Here is an 18,064-nt window from a genome sequence, read left to right as displayed (position 1 = left end):
GTGTGCGACATCACAAATTAAGAGCTTCTTCTTGCATAATCTTCCATAATGAACGGCACTTTCAGTCTTTTCCATCATGTTTCCATGCATAAGATAAGTGGTTATGGGTCGTAAATCTATCGAAGGATTACCATAGTGTCAATATCGGGGAAATGCGGTCACATCTCATGGTGGGAAATATCAGACTACATGAATATTCGGTCCTCCCTAGCTCACTAAAAGCATGATGCAGCTGCGTCCAAGGGTCTATGCGCTGATTCGACGACATCTTATTCTAAATAGGCGCTGTGCTCGAAAACGAGCGATTTAAATCACTGCGACCTGCAATTTAAATCGCATGCGACGATATTCGCTGGTTTGCGGTGGTAATTGCAGGTCGCAGCGACCTTCGAGTCACTCATCAAACCGACTGATCGCCGGTTTTATCCGCAGACGTACGAGAAATCAATTTGTCGCACATACACATAGTAGCCATTAATCGCTAGGCTGTGATTTAAATCACTCGTTTTCTCGCGGCGCTTCACATCCAATCCCAACCTCTATATATAACAGTCGCAGTCCCGAGTTCGTCTTAGGGACTGTGCGTCTAGATGCACAGATACCGCACGTATGGGCTACCCTCCGGAGGTAGGGATCGGCCTCACATCTCCCTCTTCTTTAGGGTGACTATGGACTGCTTCGGGAGCCCAACAGCACGGGGAATGTTTCCCGCGCAATGTCTCACCGGAAATCGACTTCAAAACTGTTTCAAATTTTTAAGGTCGGTCCTGTCACGGTGAGTGCCGGACCTCCAATTGCAAATCAGGGTCTGATAAAGCTTGACGCGAGATGCCTCAACACGGATGAAGTGACGGACGGTTCAACAAATGGATGTTGGACCGCCGCCGCGTCACCAGAGGCAATTATCATGAATATGAATAGGTGATTAGGTGATTAGTCAAATCACGGACGTAGAGCAAATGATCAAATGGTCAAATGAACCAAGCATCTTTAGAATTATTTATTTTATATTGTAATTACAGTTTTGGCTGATGGTGTGATGGTATTATCCTAGACGTCGATTTTACATCAAAAGTCAATTTTCATAAAGATCGACTAGGATATGCATGCTAGACTCGATGATGAAGTAGGTGCATAGAAGTACAATAGTTTTAGTGTCCATTACCTGTTCAATACCACGCTTGCTCCACCTGCTTGCTCCCATTATTGCAGATGGTCAAAGAGAGATGGTCACATGAGGACAAAGTCACAACCAGGACCGCCAATCTAATGCACTGCCATCTTTTTTCAGAAGAGTGACCTAATCCTGAACAAGGAGATAGCATTGATCTCTCAGAGACTGGCTCTTTTGCATGCAAAATGAGGGCAGAAAGAAAATTAAATAAATATACAATGTTTTGTGAACACTAGCAGTCATAATTTATTATTTTCTCATCTACATGTATTTACAGTATAAACACAAAGAACTCAGTGTTGGGGCCATTTTGTGAACTTGAATATAAATTCTTGCCGGACTTTTATACTCCCCAATGATTAGCAACAACTTACATACATCGTAGCAAAATGCTACAAGCATAATGAAAGGACACATACCTGATTACAAGAACGTTTTGTACAAAGCAGAAAACTTGTACAAAAAGGCACAAAAAACTATTTGTAGTTGTACCCTTCAAAAACTGAGACTCATCAAGTCTCAATTATCAGATTATATCCTCTCAACAATTAATATCATGGCTCAGAACAGGGTCGGGCTTTTAACCCCCACAGTTTAACTGGACTGAGTGTTGAAAAACTGAATTTTCACCAATGGATTAGCTGAGGCGGTGTTTTCATATGGCAACAATTCAAACCACAAAACGTCCACAGGTTTGCTCAGTACTGGCACAACAGAATCCAATTGAAATTTATCAGAATTTTCCATTCGGTACGTACTGACATGGCCCACTATATCACATATCATGTCTTTGTCAGCGGATTATTTCCTGGTGACTTTCTTTCGAAGTGATTGTCCTGATCCCGCAAATGCTTCAAACGAGTTGCCTTCTTTACTCTGTAAAAAGACAAGATTCAAATGAGTTGCCTTCTTTACTCTGTATAAAGACAAGATCCAAATGAGTTGCCTTCTTTACTCTGTATAAAGACAAGATTCAAATGAGTTGCCTTCTTTACTCTGTAAAAAGACAAGATTCAAACGAGTTGCCTTCTTTACTCTGTAAAAAGACAAGATTCAAATGAGTTGCCTTCTTTACTCTGTATAAAGACAAGATCCAAATGAGTTGCCTTCTTTACTCCGTAGAAAGACAAGATTAGTTTGCTACTGGCACAGACACAATACAAGATAGATGATTAAACCAAATGTTGCTTCTGGCCTCAGGATGCCATCTGGAGGCGTTGCACAAAGCCTAAAGTGCATTGTAAAATCGGTCAGGATCTGTCATTACTTTCAAGGTGAGATTTAAAGAACTGAATTTAATATTAACAGACAACTGAAATGTACTTACATCACCGTTTTGGATTTGTCTCTGTGTCCTGATAAATGTTAATTTTCCCTTCTTGAAATCGTAATTCGGAATGCCTCTGAAAGTGAAATAGAAATTAGGAAAACTTACCAAAAGAATAACATTAGCAATGTATGCAACAGCGAAATACACAGATTGAGTTTTGTCCAGTGCTGGCAACTACTCTAAGGCCAATACTTCCTCTATGGCGACCTGTTATAGTAAGCTGTGGAAAGTATCTTAGCCCTGGGGAGTATACAGAGTTGTAGAACTGGTTGTATATAAAGCATGTAAAAGTTGCTTATTTATTATTATCATTATCGCACTGATTGAATGCTGTCTAACCTCACTAATTCCTGTGGCGCCACTGGTTTTTCTGATGTGTTTTCCTTGTCCCTCTTCTTACCATCCAGTCTGTTGCCCGACCCAGCAAACGCCTGGAAATAAGGTTCTTCATCATCATCAACATTATCAATAAAGGCTTCCGGTCTAGAGTTGGGCCTTCGCCATTGACTGATTATGACTGATCAACAAGGCAGCTTGCTCACGAATTGTGACTATTCGCATTCAAAACATTTAAGACTTGAAAATGATGTTCTTTGCATGATGAAATTTGCTTTCCTTTTATGTCTTGCTTATTTCTATTGGGAACGATTTTAACTACACAGGAATGATAACATTATGAAATCGACACAACAGGAAGACTTCTTGATTGAAATGGATTTCACTCACTTTGAATCCTGGGTCAATATAATCACTCATTTCAGTGGACATATCCTGAAATCAAAGTGACGAAGGTGTAACACAATGGCACGATAAATTCTTGGGTAACTGTATGTACATTGGAATTTTAAGGAGAAAAACACAAGATTTGCATCGGTACTTCATGAAATTGAAAACATTGGAAATTTGCTCAGTTACTGAAGGAGTATCATGAGAAAATCCCTGTACATTGGAATTTTAAGGAGAAAAAAACACAAGATTTGCATCGGTACTTCATGAAATTGAAAACATTGGAAATTTGCTCAGTTACTGAAGAAGTATCATGAGAAAATCCCTGACTGGCAAGGCTGAAGTGTACAGCGTTTCTGTTCAAATCGCAGAGACCATGAGCATTCCACATACATTCTACCAACTTTTTGTTCACACTTTCCAGCGTACATGGTTATCTGAAACTCATGTTAATTCAATCTCTCCTCCTAACCAGTCAGAGTATCATCTTGAGATTATGGAAATATGGCCAAGTTCTTCGCGTTTACTTGATATTACCTCATCAACTGAATCTGTGACCACATTTGAAGGTAGCGGCTCCTTGTATCCAATGGGTGCAGCAAAGTCAACCTGAAAATAAGAGAAAAAGATAAAATATTCTGAATAAATAAAACCACGCTGACAACTGCAAATGGTTTGTATTATAATGTTTACATATCCTCCCAACGGAAATACACATTAATTTATATTGGAAGTGTATTCGTCCTTCCATTCAAATATTGCATGGGCTGTGAAAACTATTTCCTTTTCCTCCATCACTAAACTTAGTTCAGCGCAATGGCCATTGCTGTAATGGAAAGCCGTAACAAACCATTCTTATCATTGCTGCGTTGCATGGAAAGCGATTCTGTGACTTTTGATTATAATTGCCATTTATTCCAAATTGGTCTTTTGAGGACAAAATAGCAACCAGATTGCAGGTTTAAGTTCATTTTTAACTTACATTCAGATCACATTCAATAATCGACACTGCTTTTCCTGGCTTGGCCTCAAGAACACACAACTCGTACGCCTGAAAGAGAGAAGTCATCAGTCGAAAGTAAACGAAGAACAAGATTTGTCTCAGGTAGAGTAAAGGAGACAACTAAGTGACAGGACTATTGCCAGGGAGCACTCATTACTTGGACATCTGGAATTTTTGAAAGCAACTGGAACTGTCTCACTGATGATAACTCTGAAATGGTTACACAAAACGGTTATCTTTGCATTGGAGATGAATATCAATTTAAAAAGTGGCGAAAAATGTCCCAACTCACCTTGTCGTTGTACTTAATCGCAATCATGTCACCTGTTGTCAGACAGGCAAAGTTACGCAGGGCATTTTCGAGACTGGGAAGGGGTCAAGGAATAATCATTAAACAGAGATGAAACCATTCGAAGTTTCAATCATCCCTTGCCCACACCTCCTAAGGATTTAAAGCTATTGCCCTCTGAAACACTTAAAGGCAATGCAATTGAGGCATTCATGTTGGCTTCCTTTCATTTTGAGAAGTTAATTTATTCCTGGCCCTTTCAATTCACGAGGAAATGGGATAATTTCCCTTAATTAAAGGATACACAGCTTTTGGATTTGTTATTTCAAGGAAGTCGACGTTCTGTGGCTGGAATTTGGCAAATGTAGCAATCGGTAAGGAGACACTTTCCAGTTGCACAAGTCCACCCTCTTCATCAAGTAACAGGTTACACGTCATCTGAAAAAGATCAGTATAAAAAATAGCAGATGCATTCAGAATCCGAGAGACAACTGTAGGGATAAAGTGACTTTTGGTTTTTTTTACAACTGGACCCAGGCACCAGTCAGAACTTTTTTATTGAAAAGTTACCAGATAGACTGGCTCGATTAAAGTACAGTGGAACCTCCCTTAGTGGACACCTCTCTATTAAGGACAACCTCTCTACTAAGGGCTCTAGTTTTGGTCCCAAATTGGTTGTTTCCATTCAATTTGACCTGTCTAATCAGGACACCTCTCTATTAAGGACAGCGCTAGTCAGTCCCGAGGGTGTCCTTAATAGAGAGGTTCTACTGTATAAGGCGAATGATACCCTCTATCATTCTTAATATGAGACTAAGTTTTGTCAAACACAATCCAACCTCCTTTATACTTTCATCTTTAAGGCCCTAAGCAGGCATAAGGTATTTCCCTCATGACAAAGACTCACCCAATATGGTATGTAAATCCTACCCTCATCTGCAACAAATTCCAAGACACCACAATGTGTCTCTCTGTTGGTCTTCTTGTTAACTAGTTTGAACAACATTGGGTATTGTATGTTCAAGCGGGCTGAAAGTTAAGTCAAAATGATTAATTACGGTAAATAACTGGTAAACAACTGGTATTGATAAAAGGGGATGATTACTTGTGCTGATTGTTCGAATGAAAAAGATTTCAACATTTTAACAACTCCCATGTGTCCATCAATATTTTCCTCAGAACTATAGAGAGAAGACTAGGGCATTTGCACTTGCAAACCTATGTGACACAAGCCCCTTTTCCTCCCAAGGCAAGCTAAAATTTTAGGAGAGATGAATAACTTTCCCTCCCAGAACTGGTCTCACGTTCCTTTCTCATATCAATTTACTCACCAAGTTTATCTAAGGCCGATGGTGGCATCATGACTAAAATAGACAAATTCAAAACATTCATATGAAAGAGAATTATGATTCAATGACCATGCATTACATTTCTCCAGCTGTGGAGAAGTTTTAGCACAAGTGTGACAGCCGAACATCATACAGCCTAAAGCCGACAGACACTGATGTCCAATTTAAGTTTCAAAGGCCCATCTTATGTCCCATGTCTCATCATTCCAACAACTGAGAAAATCTTAAATTAGTTTGTTGACAACACTTTCATTTGCCTTCAGTACAAATAGGATTCTTCAATTCTGCATATAATACCTACTTTTCCCTCCTCTCTCCACATCCTGTCTTTCTGGACCAGGGAACATGCTGATTGAGTAACATCGGTATGTTACTTTGAAGCTCTCCCTTAGCCCCAAGCCCTCCATTCCTTGATAATTTTGAAACATGTTTTCTATGCTGAACTGAAAGAAAAAATTCGATAATTCTTGTTTTAAAAGCAATGACAAAATGACAGGTCATAATTCATCATCCCTACTGCACACACTACAGGCAGCTCTTTTGCACAGGGACTTGACGCAATACATGTATATGGGTTATTGTGTGGGTAAGTTGGGGTCCAGGGTGGGCAGAGAACTCCTCCCGCGTCAAGTCCCTGTGGGCCCTGCGCCTGGCCTTAATATAATTACAAAGTGGCTATTCTTACGACTAGTCGTAACTTAGGATTTATGCGATTTCAGAGATTAAACTGAGGATCTAGGGAGATAAGACTAGTGTAAAGGAAGGGTTAGGGTTAGGGTTGGCGCTAGGAGTAAGTGTTAGGGTCAGGGTGAGCGTCAGGGTTAGGATTAAGGCCCAAAAAGGTGAAAATGATCGTCGTAAGAATAACCAGTAGTTTGTATGTAAAATGCATTAGAAATCGTCGTAAGAATAGCCGCGGCCTATAATTATGTGATGGTTTTGTTTACACTTTTATTTTGATTTTATTTTGGACGATTTGCATGACACATTGACAGAGGCGATTTTCACATGAAAAACACTTAGGCCCTATTTCCAAACTTACCATTTCCAAATATCAAAGAAAATGTGTAAAGCAATCTTTCCTGAACAAAATAATTAATTTCCTATGGTGATATTAGCACAAAAACGAGTTAATTTGATGGAAAATAACGCAAGATATCTGTAAAATTTACCGGAAGTGATCAAGCAAAATATTCTGCGCACCGGAACCTTTTTGATATTGCGCAATAGAACACCCCGCGATTCGATGTTAATTCGAACTAGAAATAGCAATGTTGCTTCAAATTAATTCAATAGTCAATGTTGATATTCAATTATGGATTTATTGTTCAATGATTGAATTGCCTTTGTTTTTGAGAGACAGTCGAACCAACGAGTCATGGTACAGCCCGATTGTAGTTCTACATTTATCCGCTTGGTGAATTTGTTATATACAGTGTGTTACAAAAATGACGCACTATTAATATTTACAATACCTGACGGATCTCTGGGATCTCCGTCCTCCTTTTCGATCATCCGCAGTACTTATTACTGTAATACAGTGTAGACATTCAAAGTCATCCAAATATCAAAATTGCTGGGATCAGGATATCCGCTCAAATCAGTTATGGGTTTCAGCATTTCATTATATTTATTACTGTCCTTGTGTGCGACATCCTAACCAGACTACCAAGATAGACAGCGCAACCACGCTCTGCTCAGTATGTGAAACATCATTCAGATATTCAGTTCTAGTTAAAATTACTAAAGTACTCGTCGGGTTCAATATCTCTTGTCGCAACCACCAACTCCTTCATCAATCATTCATTCCGTTTCGGAAATATGCGATTAGAAAAACCTCTTTAAGAGAACATCAAACCCTAACCCCCCCCCCCCCCCCCCCCCCCCAACTTTCCTTCATTAAATTAGTTAAGCTGCTTTTTTTACTTGGATCGTTACACATTGTTGTTACAGATATCTAAACAGTAACAGACGAATTCCACATATATAACATTTGAAAAATCAGTCAAAATCGACCATGGGCAGAATCAGCGTTGAAATGTGTGTTTGAATATATAGAATGTATGACGAGGCAACATAAGTAGCAATTAGAAAAACGATTTGGCCTAAACTAAAACAAAACTCGATATCCCCGTTCGAGCGAGGATAGATGCGCTGTGTTATACATGTACATGCTGCAAATTGAAATCGAGGAATACATAATAAACACAGTTAGGATAGTGGCTATAAGATCAGAGATCACTCGCATCACCCGAAGACGCACAAGTTTGCCTCATGCTCAAGTCTCCATGGGCGTAGTACATCAAAATTTGTATTCAAACGAGAAGGACTTAAGATATTCCAAATACATTGCACTTAAACGAGGACAACAGTACAATGAAATATATACTTCGTTTGGAGGACTACTGAGATTCTGAAGTACTAGTAAGCAGCTGCATTTGAAGTGTGTCTAACTTTATTCAGCGGACGTCGCGTTTCTCATCGACTCACAGTCCTATCTGTGAGTGCATGAGAGCTGACTCCATAGCGGTCCGAACTTGTGCGACATAACAGGCATCGCAATGATCCAGAAATAAACTGGACCCCACTTCCAGGTCGATAGATAAAGGTGTTTCCTCAGGTTCAAAGTTACACTTTAGGATAAAATCAAAGGTGAGTTATCTAAAGTTCTCTTTGAAATAATCAGTTTTGCACAATATTTGGAACAACATACAGTAAACTATTTGGTCTCCCTGTCGTCTGCCGGCCGTTTGTAAAAGTTTCTAACTTTTACTAGGCCTACTATTGCGCATAATTGAATTGAAGAAGTCGTGTATCATATCGCTCGGGAATGTATTTGATGTTTAAATTTAAATTATAATTAAAATGACACAGCATATGGAAATGCAGAATTTTTTATGTCATGGTCGCACCGATTCGTCGTCACAACTTCCAAGGCGTGACATTGATGCCGGGACCTTTAAACTGTCCTATAGGCAGTGGTTAAAGACGGAGATGTCTAGATATTTTCTTATTTTCTCTTTTAGTACGGACGTAACGTGAGACTTGCGTTTGAACGTCGTCACTGCTTTATTAGTGTATGATTGTGCCCTACGGACGCCTATTCCACGCTCCGGTCTGATGCTTCGGCCACTCGTCTGATAGGTCAATGGATCATCCGATACCAAACGGCCACATCTTTAGATATCTTTTTTTAAACATTCACCTTCCCGAAACGTGCGCAAAAAGTAGTGACTGAAGGGTTATATAAAGTGATTGACATACATTTAAACTGCTTGCCCCCACTCGAGGTGGAGGGAGTTAGTTGTCGAATAATTCTTTTGTAACTGATTCATTGTGCCGAACTCTTCAGAAAAAAAAACTCCGCCAAATTTATGAAATATTGAAGCGGAGCTTTTGAAATTCGTTGGCCAAGAGGGTCCAGCATGAGATGAACCTGAAAGTTTAAACGCTGAAAAAAGGTTTTGAAACCGACGAGATTTTTGGATGAAATCTGGTGCATTTGTTCAAAGGCGTTCCTTGCTGCTACGCCTAAGAGAATACTCGTAGCTTTTTATTCGTGCGTGTGTAGTTGGTCGATATGAGTCGTCAAACAAGTGGAGTTTGACTAAAAGCAATATTTAATGATTTACATTTATTTGAAACTTTGCAAACTAGTTAACCATAGTCTTGTGAATGAAACCGCATGATACATCTACCTGGCTATTGATCGCGAGATGTTCTATGGTGCGTAAACTAGTGCAGGGTATGACAAAGTTTGATACACCGTACATTCCCAACTGCTAATGGAAATGTCTGCTGGTTTGTAGTTGAATTGATCCTACAGTAAGATTCGTGTTACATTTAACTTCACTTGTCACCACTTATACATTTTACACTATAATAATTGGCATATGGCTGAAGTTGCATGAAGGAGTGAATGTGGTTAAGTTCAGCAAATCAATTTTGAACGGGGTCCAGTTTTGAATTGATCTTGCGAGCAAGAGTGCCTGTTCATTTTCAAGTAGCAAACGCACGACATATTTTACACAACCAGTATTTAACGTCACTTTCAGTATGCACCGATGTCAGGTAACGCCTGCATGGTATTCTAAAATGGATTGTGCAGCCAAAGACGAATCCATGCACGGGACCTTTAAACTGTCCTTCAAGTAGCACATCGAAGGACATTGACGAATCCATGCATGGGAACTCATTGTCCTACGTGCGGCTCATCCGAAAACAAACACGAATCCAATTGTCTTCATGTGGCTCATCCAAGAACAGTGATAGGACGAAATCATGCATGGTATCTCATTGTCCTACGGGTGGCTCCTCTGCGGCGAATGAGTAATCCTTATGCACGGGATCTTATTGTCTTACCGCTTCTTCGTCGTAAAGCAATGATTCCTTGGTAAAACCAGAATATTTCAACGAATTTTTGAATCAACGAATCATTCTCTAAGAAGAGTCTTTGGTACCACCGAAGACCGAAGACTGGGACAAGAAACCATGGGGATATGCCCTTGGTTCTGACGTCGATAAGAGTGGTTTACTTTGGAGCGTTACGACCATGAATTCATATGGATTTTGATAAGACGGATTGCTTCTCTCCCTAGTTCGGATTCACCACATCATTTTTGACGGGAAATATTGATTTGAGATCCAAAGCAATCGCGGTCTTGACCATTGACCCCTTGTCCCGAGACACATGACGTATTGAATGTCTTTTTCATCACCTCTCTGAAATAAAAAAAAAGCTCAACTCATTCAAAAGTACTTCGTCTCGTTGCAGATCATTATGGGCGTGGAAATAAAAAAAGTGACCATCGACCTCGGCGACAAATGTCCGGAACACAAGAAGCTAATCATGTTCGTCTTGGCCTTGGGACAAATCATCCTTGGAGTTTTGGACGTTGCTTTCTTTATCGGCCTCCTCGTAATAAGAATGTGGCCCTACGCTTCTGGCTGCGGCATCTGGGGCGGAATACTCTTCATCGCGACAGGCGTCATAGGGATCCTCGCGTACCAGCTGCAGAAGTTGCTCTGGGTTGTCCTCTCAATCGGATTGAGTGTCATCACCGCCGTATTCGCGTTTAGCTTCTTCATCGTCCATGCTGTAGGAACATCGACGTTTGATGTAAAGTGTAGTGGTTTCAAAGCTTTCTGCAGCAATATTGAATCTGCGAAAGCACTGAATGCGATTTTGATGCTTGTCTGTCTAGCGCTTCTTGTCGTCTGCGTCGTCCTTGTCGTGTTTTCGGTTCTCTCTGTGATCAGTCACACGGAGAATGCTGACAGGTCGCAGTACAAGGCCCGAGAAGAAACGAATCACCAGGTACCCAAGAATGAAATGCAGGAACTTGGACGTGATAATGAAGCGGTAACAGTTAAAGCGGATAGTAGAAATGACAATAACATGGAGAATGTCGACGTTGTTCAAGTTGAAGAAAGATTATAGGTACTGGAGTTTTATGCTTAAAGTGGTCTTGCTTGGCATTCTGGCTGTGACATTCAATTGTCCTCGGACCAAATTGGGATGAATGATATTTAATTAAAACACCACGAAATCTCTCCCCGCAAAACTCAGCTATGATGTTACATATACGATGCAATATTAGTTTCGGGAGAGATTAGGTGAACCACTGCAGACGCAAGGAAAGCATGTTAAATGGAGGAAAATAACGTTGAACAACGTTGTGTCGAGTTTAGTGTTCATCTGCAGGAAGCGATCGACCACCCAAATATCGCGAGATCTCGCAGTGGGGTGCGTAAGTGGTTTGTTTACTAGGCTGGGAGTCTGATTGAAAGCTTCGTGGTACTTCGATTTTTCTCAATTATTGAACGTCATAATCCATCACAATTTTCGTCACTTTTACATTTACTATAATTTTTTTTTTTTGAATTAGAAATCCTTGAATGTAGGTCACTATGTCAAGACTCTTCTCATTCTCTTTGAAAAGCATAGCCATTGGCATGAGTGGTTCAGTAACTTTGAAAAACAATAGTCGACGGACTGTGTCCCCTCATAAAATAGAATTATCAGTAAAAAAATTATTTGTAGCGCTATAATTTGATTGTGAGTAAATCTGGATTAAGAGGGATTTGAAAATACCATTAGGATAGTTGTTAACCTCCTCCCAAAAAGAGTTACTTTGCCTTATTATATCAAAAGTTTAATGTTTAGCTTAATGCAGCTTCTATCTTATTCATGTAATTTACTTTTTCAATAAATATTCTATTCATACAACCGGTTTGGTTGAAAAATATTGAACCTTATGTGACGTTTCCACAATCTGTCACTCTAGATAAAAATGTCATCCGGATGACCTGAGTGTCATTGACTGATAAAATCGCGACAGTCGTTTTAAAGTTCAATCGGTAAACAAAAGATCTCAACTGACTCATTTATTTTGGCACTAATAAATCAAATTCGGTAAAGGTTTCTAAATGTCTCGTGGTATTTGTCTGAAGTGTCGCACTGTTCACTTGTTTGAGTGTCTTTATCGAAAAGACGTTGGGCTTTGATACGAAGGACTTCTTTCTGCATGTCTTCATGTACACCACATGCACGCAGCTTCGCCTTTTATCTATGAGTGGAGTTCATTCTACCCCAGGCCACTGACAAGAGGGACAAGACGACTCTGACACTTATGACGCTGAAAAGCACAATCTAGCGGTTGGATATCACATATTCCGTGCAGGCGTTTACCCAGTAGGACAATAGCCGCCTCTCTGTGATTACAAGTGATTCGAGACCGGAACTCGATTGTAACCGTCTAGTAAGTGTCGGAACACACTCAGCCAATAGCATTTCTGTCTTCGTTAAGAGACACAAGTTGAAAGACAAGGGATGTGACAGGGTACAACTGAATGTGTCGACGACGTCTGTGGCGGACAACTGTTAAAAATTGTCTACGCTGACCCTCAACTGCAATGCTTATTGCTCTTGTCCATCTTCGACACAAACTGTGATGGGGAATGCTGTTGGGTCTTTCAAGTACACGATATCCGCCCTCGGAGCTTGGTCGGAGGAGTCTAGGAGGAATATTCGCCGGGCAGCAGACACTCATGTGATCCTGACTCGCGCCGTCCAGAGACTGGCTACATCAATCGTATGTGGCATCACGGCCTTCGTGGCGGTAGCGACAGCTTGGCTCTTTGAACCCAAGTCGGATGAACGGATTGCCCTGACCCATTTATGTTTTGGTCTGATTTGTCTTCTCTTGCTTATTCTATTGAATATGTTAGTGAGGGATTAATTTTTCGAACAGCAGAAATCTATGTGATACATTTTGACCTGTGCTTTCTATTGACATTAAACAGTTGTCCTATTTGATAATTATTGTTGACAATCTTATTATTGATTTCATGACTTGGATTCGTGCGTAAAAAGTCGTTGCTCCTAGCTATGTCGCCGTGGCAAAGCTTTGTCGCCGCGCCTATAGCGGTACACCACTCAAATGGAGTCGATATAGGTGGAGCTGGTTGCAGCTGGTTCCACATGGAAAGAGTTGTAAACATCTCTTTATTGACATGGCACGAAGATCTAATATTTCATATTATCATTCTAATGAACTACCATAACAATCCCTGCGACAGTTCTCCCATTTTCCCCACCTGTTGCAGTGAACGGCTTAATATTTGCACGTACACCGCCCAGAGTTGTACAGTTGACCTACAGTGATCAATATTTATGCAGAACCGTACGGATGATCACTTTATGAGGGATACCAGATGATGTATGCAACACATGCTTCTACCGCGGAGTTTCTAATTCGAAAGCTACATTTTCTATTTTAGATAGGGTGTAAGGTAAATATTTCATAGTTGTATAGCATCACATTTTTATCAGGCCATGCACTTCGTTGAGAAAATCTCATTTTTTCAAGGACGTATTATTTTCAACGGCATCGTCAATGCTGTTTGTATTGAAGACAGATTGTGGTCCATTGTTAGATAGTGCGTGATACATTTATGTGTTCAGCAGAGAAACATGCCTTCGCTTACAAACAAAAAGGGGACTAAGGTTGCCCTCTCTGGTGAATTCTCCGACTCTGTTGTCTTTCTTTTCTTTAATTCCTGTTTGTCTGCTGAATAAGATGCAGGTGACGTATCATTGACGCATTGTTTTCTTGGAGAGCGAAAGCAAGCGTCGTAGAACTCAGATGATGCACCTGAAGTGCCCTTATGCGGTCATTCTGGTTATGACTTGGTCCTCATTAGACCAATCTTGGATGAGTGGAAATTATAATCAAACATCCCTCTGCTTAACATCTCAAAGTATGTTCTTTTAACGCGATGGGGATTCGAAAAACACACAACGAAATTCGTCTTTATCATTCCTGCGTGAGTTGCTCGGAGAGAGATTCGGCGGTCTTTGATTTCCATACATCCTTCATTGGTCTTGGGACGAAGTCACAACCAGGAGGCCGCGATAATATTTATTTTAGATATGAAAATTATACTGTAGGCGGTGAGATATTTCGGGCCAACCCATAGAATCTAGGAGGGAACATCAATCATTCATCCGGTTACAAAATTCTCATTTTCAACCATGTGAACCAGACATTTGCTTATTCATTATTCAAAATCATAACTTTTAAAATCTAGATGTACACATATTTTCACCTATACATTGTGATGTAGTATTTCATGTTAAAGGACCATGGGGATTATCAACGGCATTAGTGCATATGATGACGCGAATCAACGTTTTTTATTGTAATAATGATGAAATATATTGATTCAGATGACTTATAGTTGATGGGGTTGGAATACGTTATCTTTCTAGAATATCACAGGTAAAGCCCGTATTGGAATGCAGCCTTGGGCGCACTAACGACTTTTGCCTTCAACATGACTTAAAGTCAATCACTTCACACACGCCAGGGAGAATCCGATTGAATCTGGGAGTGAGAATGCGAACGAGCTGAATTTCCTCTCATCTGGTTTTTCTCAAGTCAACTGGATTGGTTTGCATCATTGTCTCAGGGCATGCCCATGCCATCTATAATTCTCGTTCTCGTTCTTGGATCAAAATATAAAGCTATCACAATAGCCTCTCCATTGTTTCCTGCCTAATACATTTCAACACAGCCACCATTGCACTGTAACCAAACACGCTGATTATATCTCTCATCTCGCTCAGCTCCGGGTGTACTGTTGTACGAGATGAATTGATTCTAATATAGCACATCATCGATTTTATTGTTTGATGTTGGGGAGGCTGGATGTATGCAGCAGTTGGCCTCAGTGGACTGATTCCATTACAGCCAGCCCTGGGGCGTGTCCAGGGCAAGGTCTTGAGGACATTGTCCAGAGGGGGGTCTCTTAGTCTGAATGATAACAGGGAAATTATCTATTAGCTTATTTAGGCCTTTTGACGTCTCCGAGATCGCAAATTCCCTTTTACGAGCTCTGCCTGTTATAAAGGTGGGATATGGATAATTGGGGGAGATGGTCTTTTGGGTGCAGCTCGCTTGCGCACCAGTAGTCAGGGTCAATCACTCCAACAGATGTTACCTTGGATGGTGTTGTATCAACTCACTTCAGCAGAGACTGATCTGACCGGTTATTCTCTTCCCAGCCAACACAGTGTATATACCGTTACAGGCCAAATCCATCCCAGAGCTAGAGCTGTCATACTGCCTTATATCGATTCTAGGGACAAGGACATGTCCTGTAAAAATAATAAATCTGAAAACATGCACATCCTAAAGTCACATCTCTATAATTCACTGTCCATTCGTCGTTGTGCAAGTGTGAGACAAGCGCGTATAGTCCTGAGCCTATTTCTATTAAACTATGAGTTCAGGTACCGTAGCAAAAATAAGATACGCAATGATGTTGTCTCATCCCGACCAGTTGATCAACCCGGTGTGCATGCTGGCCTGCTGCTGGCCATTCCTTTTCATATATTTTTCAAATTTCTTTTCAGCGACACCTCGCAATCATAAACTGATGGGTCGGTCGTACAACATGAACCCGCCCATGCGCAGTGAGACAGAGGACAGGCAGACGACATCAACAACCGATCACAACTCGGCTCCAGCGGAGTTGGACGTTGACGCCCATGTCTACGAGCACAACAAGTTATGGACACCAATCGCAGCGACTGTCGAAATAGTTGCAGGGTGCTTCGTTTTTTTCTTCTACATCGGAATGATGGTGGTCCGGGCGTGGTCATTTCAAACCGGGTTCGGTTTCTGGGCTGGTTTTGCGTTTGTTCTGTGTGGATGTGTTTCAATCGCTGCTCACAAAATTAAGAAACTTTTGTACATTTTGTTTACCCTCTTCGGACACATGGTAACATTTCTATTCGCCTTTTCGTTATTTGTTGTGTCTTGCGTGGGTGTGAACAAACACGAGGTGGAGCTTCACCTGCTGCGGCAGAAAACCTACGAAATGGTGATGTGTGAATCCTACTGGGATAAAACCAAGCCGTCGGTACTGAGCTTTTGCCTGAGTCACCAGGAGGACCGGAGTTTTCGGATAGCGTACGTCAGAGACGGACTCGTCCTTCATGCCCTGTTGCTTGTATTGACATTGTTCCTCCTGCCGTCCATCGTCGTGCAGTTAGGCCTCTGCATCAGGGCTGTAGACAAAGCGAGGAGAAACGTGCCTATTGCTCCAAACGGACAGGCAGGAGCTGGACAGAGTCGGGACAACAGGCGATACCCAGCAAACATTGTGTCAATGGTGTGAGAAAGGATTCTCAAAGCACAGCCAGACCATGACTTAAAAACGAAGAGACCATATTCCATGACGGATACGCATTCAGGGGATAAGTACTCAACTGAGACACTAAAAAGTATTATCCATTTTCCCTGGGAACTTTAGGAGACAAAATTATAAATATTTTTATACGTCGGCTTAATTACTTCAAGGAATACCATAAAAGTAATTGAATGCATTTTGATACAACCTATTCACTAATTATAATTAAAAACGATTATATTGAGAGTATCTTCAGAATGCAGATAGATTGTGCAGGTGGAATCTTGGCAATCTTGTTGGTCGTCCGTGTGATACTCTATCCTCGGACTCTATTTTGGAGACACATTGCGTCGCTCGCAATTCTCCTCCGATTCCGTAAGGGAAGAATACAGAATAGCGAAGATAGAGCAAAGAACTGATCCCTGACAAGAAATTTTACTCAAAGGTGAAAATTACTTATTCCAATGTCCTTGTACCTTGCACAGTGTGCGTGGTCTCCAAAATCTTTGCAAGGACAAAAGCTATTTAGACGCCCGATCGAGTTTCATGATATAACGATGCTCCGATACGCGCCCGCAGCCGATTATGCGATGGGAGACGCAAAAAGGTTGACACTATTTTCATCAGAGACGTATACGTTGTTCGGTGAGAAATATAAGCAATCTAGCCATATCATGTGCCTAATTAACTGCTCAATACAATATATTTCGGGATTATTGTACAAGTACATGTATTTCAATATTTACTACCGGTTTTATTGTGTTGAACGAGGAACAGATTGAGGAAGATTGTAAATATTTCCTGGCCTCCAGTCATTTTACTACTTAAATATCATATTAAAACTATTCAATAAATATAAATCCAAGACACGTTGTGTCTTAGTTAGTCTGTTATTTTACTAATGATTGATCGATTGAGCTAAGACCAACGCGAGCGACATGTGTGGAGGTCAGCTCGAAGCAGTCGAGACGGTTCCTATCCAATTTTACTGCGTTTCTCTGGACACGATCAGCCATGTAGCGGCGGTAAGAGACCGGTGGATGTCTTCCCTTCCTGTTTCACATATGAATAAAGCCAGGAGTAAAGTTCCTGATACAATACGGTAATACTTGTTTAATCTTTAAATTTTACTGTAAAATCGGATAGGATCGGTCCGCATATTTATGGCGGCACCAATGGAAATTATCTTACCGACGACCACAACAAGAAAAATGGTGAGTCGCAAACTGCATTGTCAGCGTACTATTCCCTTCGAATTCATCTATTTTAGACCCTTTAAACTTACCTGACAGAGTCGTATCTTATTTTACACGATGCGAATTATATATAGATTTGAAAAATACAACGAAACTGATAGATTATTGTGTAGTTTCTTGCTTCTTTTTGCCTTCCCGTCGGCCGGTTTTCGTCATGTGAATCAAATGAAAATGCACTGCACTGACCGACTGTCCACTGTCCTGTAGTGCAGACCTAACATGCTAATTTTACGTTTTGC

The 18,064-nt window shown here is 40.7% G+C and overlaps 1 protein-coding gene and 1 long non-coding RNA gene across 2 annotated transcripts; one reads left to right on the top strand and one right to left on the bottom strand.

Annotated features, from left to right (window-relative positions):
- Positions 1 to 1,394: 1,394 nt before the first annotated feature.
- On the bottom strand, positions 1,395 to 7,074 carry LOC135483619 (ubiquitin recognition factor in ER-associated degradation protein 1-like). Its single transcript, XM_064764601.1, has 12 exons — positions 6,914 to 7,074; positions 6,173 to 6,314; positions 5,854 to 5,886; positions 5,430 to 5,551; positions 4,827 to 4,960; positions 4,526 to 4,598; positions 4,213 to 4,281; positions 3,768 to 3,839; positions 3,231 to 3,275; positions 2,844 to 2,935; positions 2,502 to 2,577; positions 1,395 to 2,050 (listed from the first exon to the last, which is right to left on the bottom strand). The coding sequence occupies exons 1-12, from the start codon at positions 6,914 to 6,916 to the stop codon at positions 1,976 to 1,978; spliced, it is 936 nt and encodes a 311-aa protein (XP_064620671.1). The 5' UTR covers positions 6,917 to 7,074; the 3' UTR covers positions 1,395 to 1,975.
- A 1,239-nt stretch (positions 7,075 to 8,313) lies between these two features.
- Positions 8,314 to 17,663, top strand: LOC135482499 (uncharacterized). Its single transcript, XR_010446227.1, has 3 exons — positions 8,314 to 8,523; positions 10,646 to 13,665; positions 15,791 to 17,663. It is a non-coding gene; the product is annotated as an uncharacterized LOC135482499 (long non-coding RNA).
- The last annotated feature ends 401 nt before the right edge of the window (positions 17,664 to 18,064 follow it).

This window comes from Lineus longissimus, chromosome 2 (assembly GCF_910592395.1).
Source record: "Lineus longissimus chromosome 2, tnLinLong1.2, whole genome shotgun sequence".
In the NCBI taxonomy this organism is placed as follows: domain Eukaryota; kingdom Metazoa; phylum Nemertea; class Pilidiophora; order Heteronemertea; family Lineidae; genus Lineus; species Lineus longissimus.
This window is presented reverse-complemented; position numbering and strand designations above follow the sequence as displayed.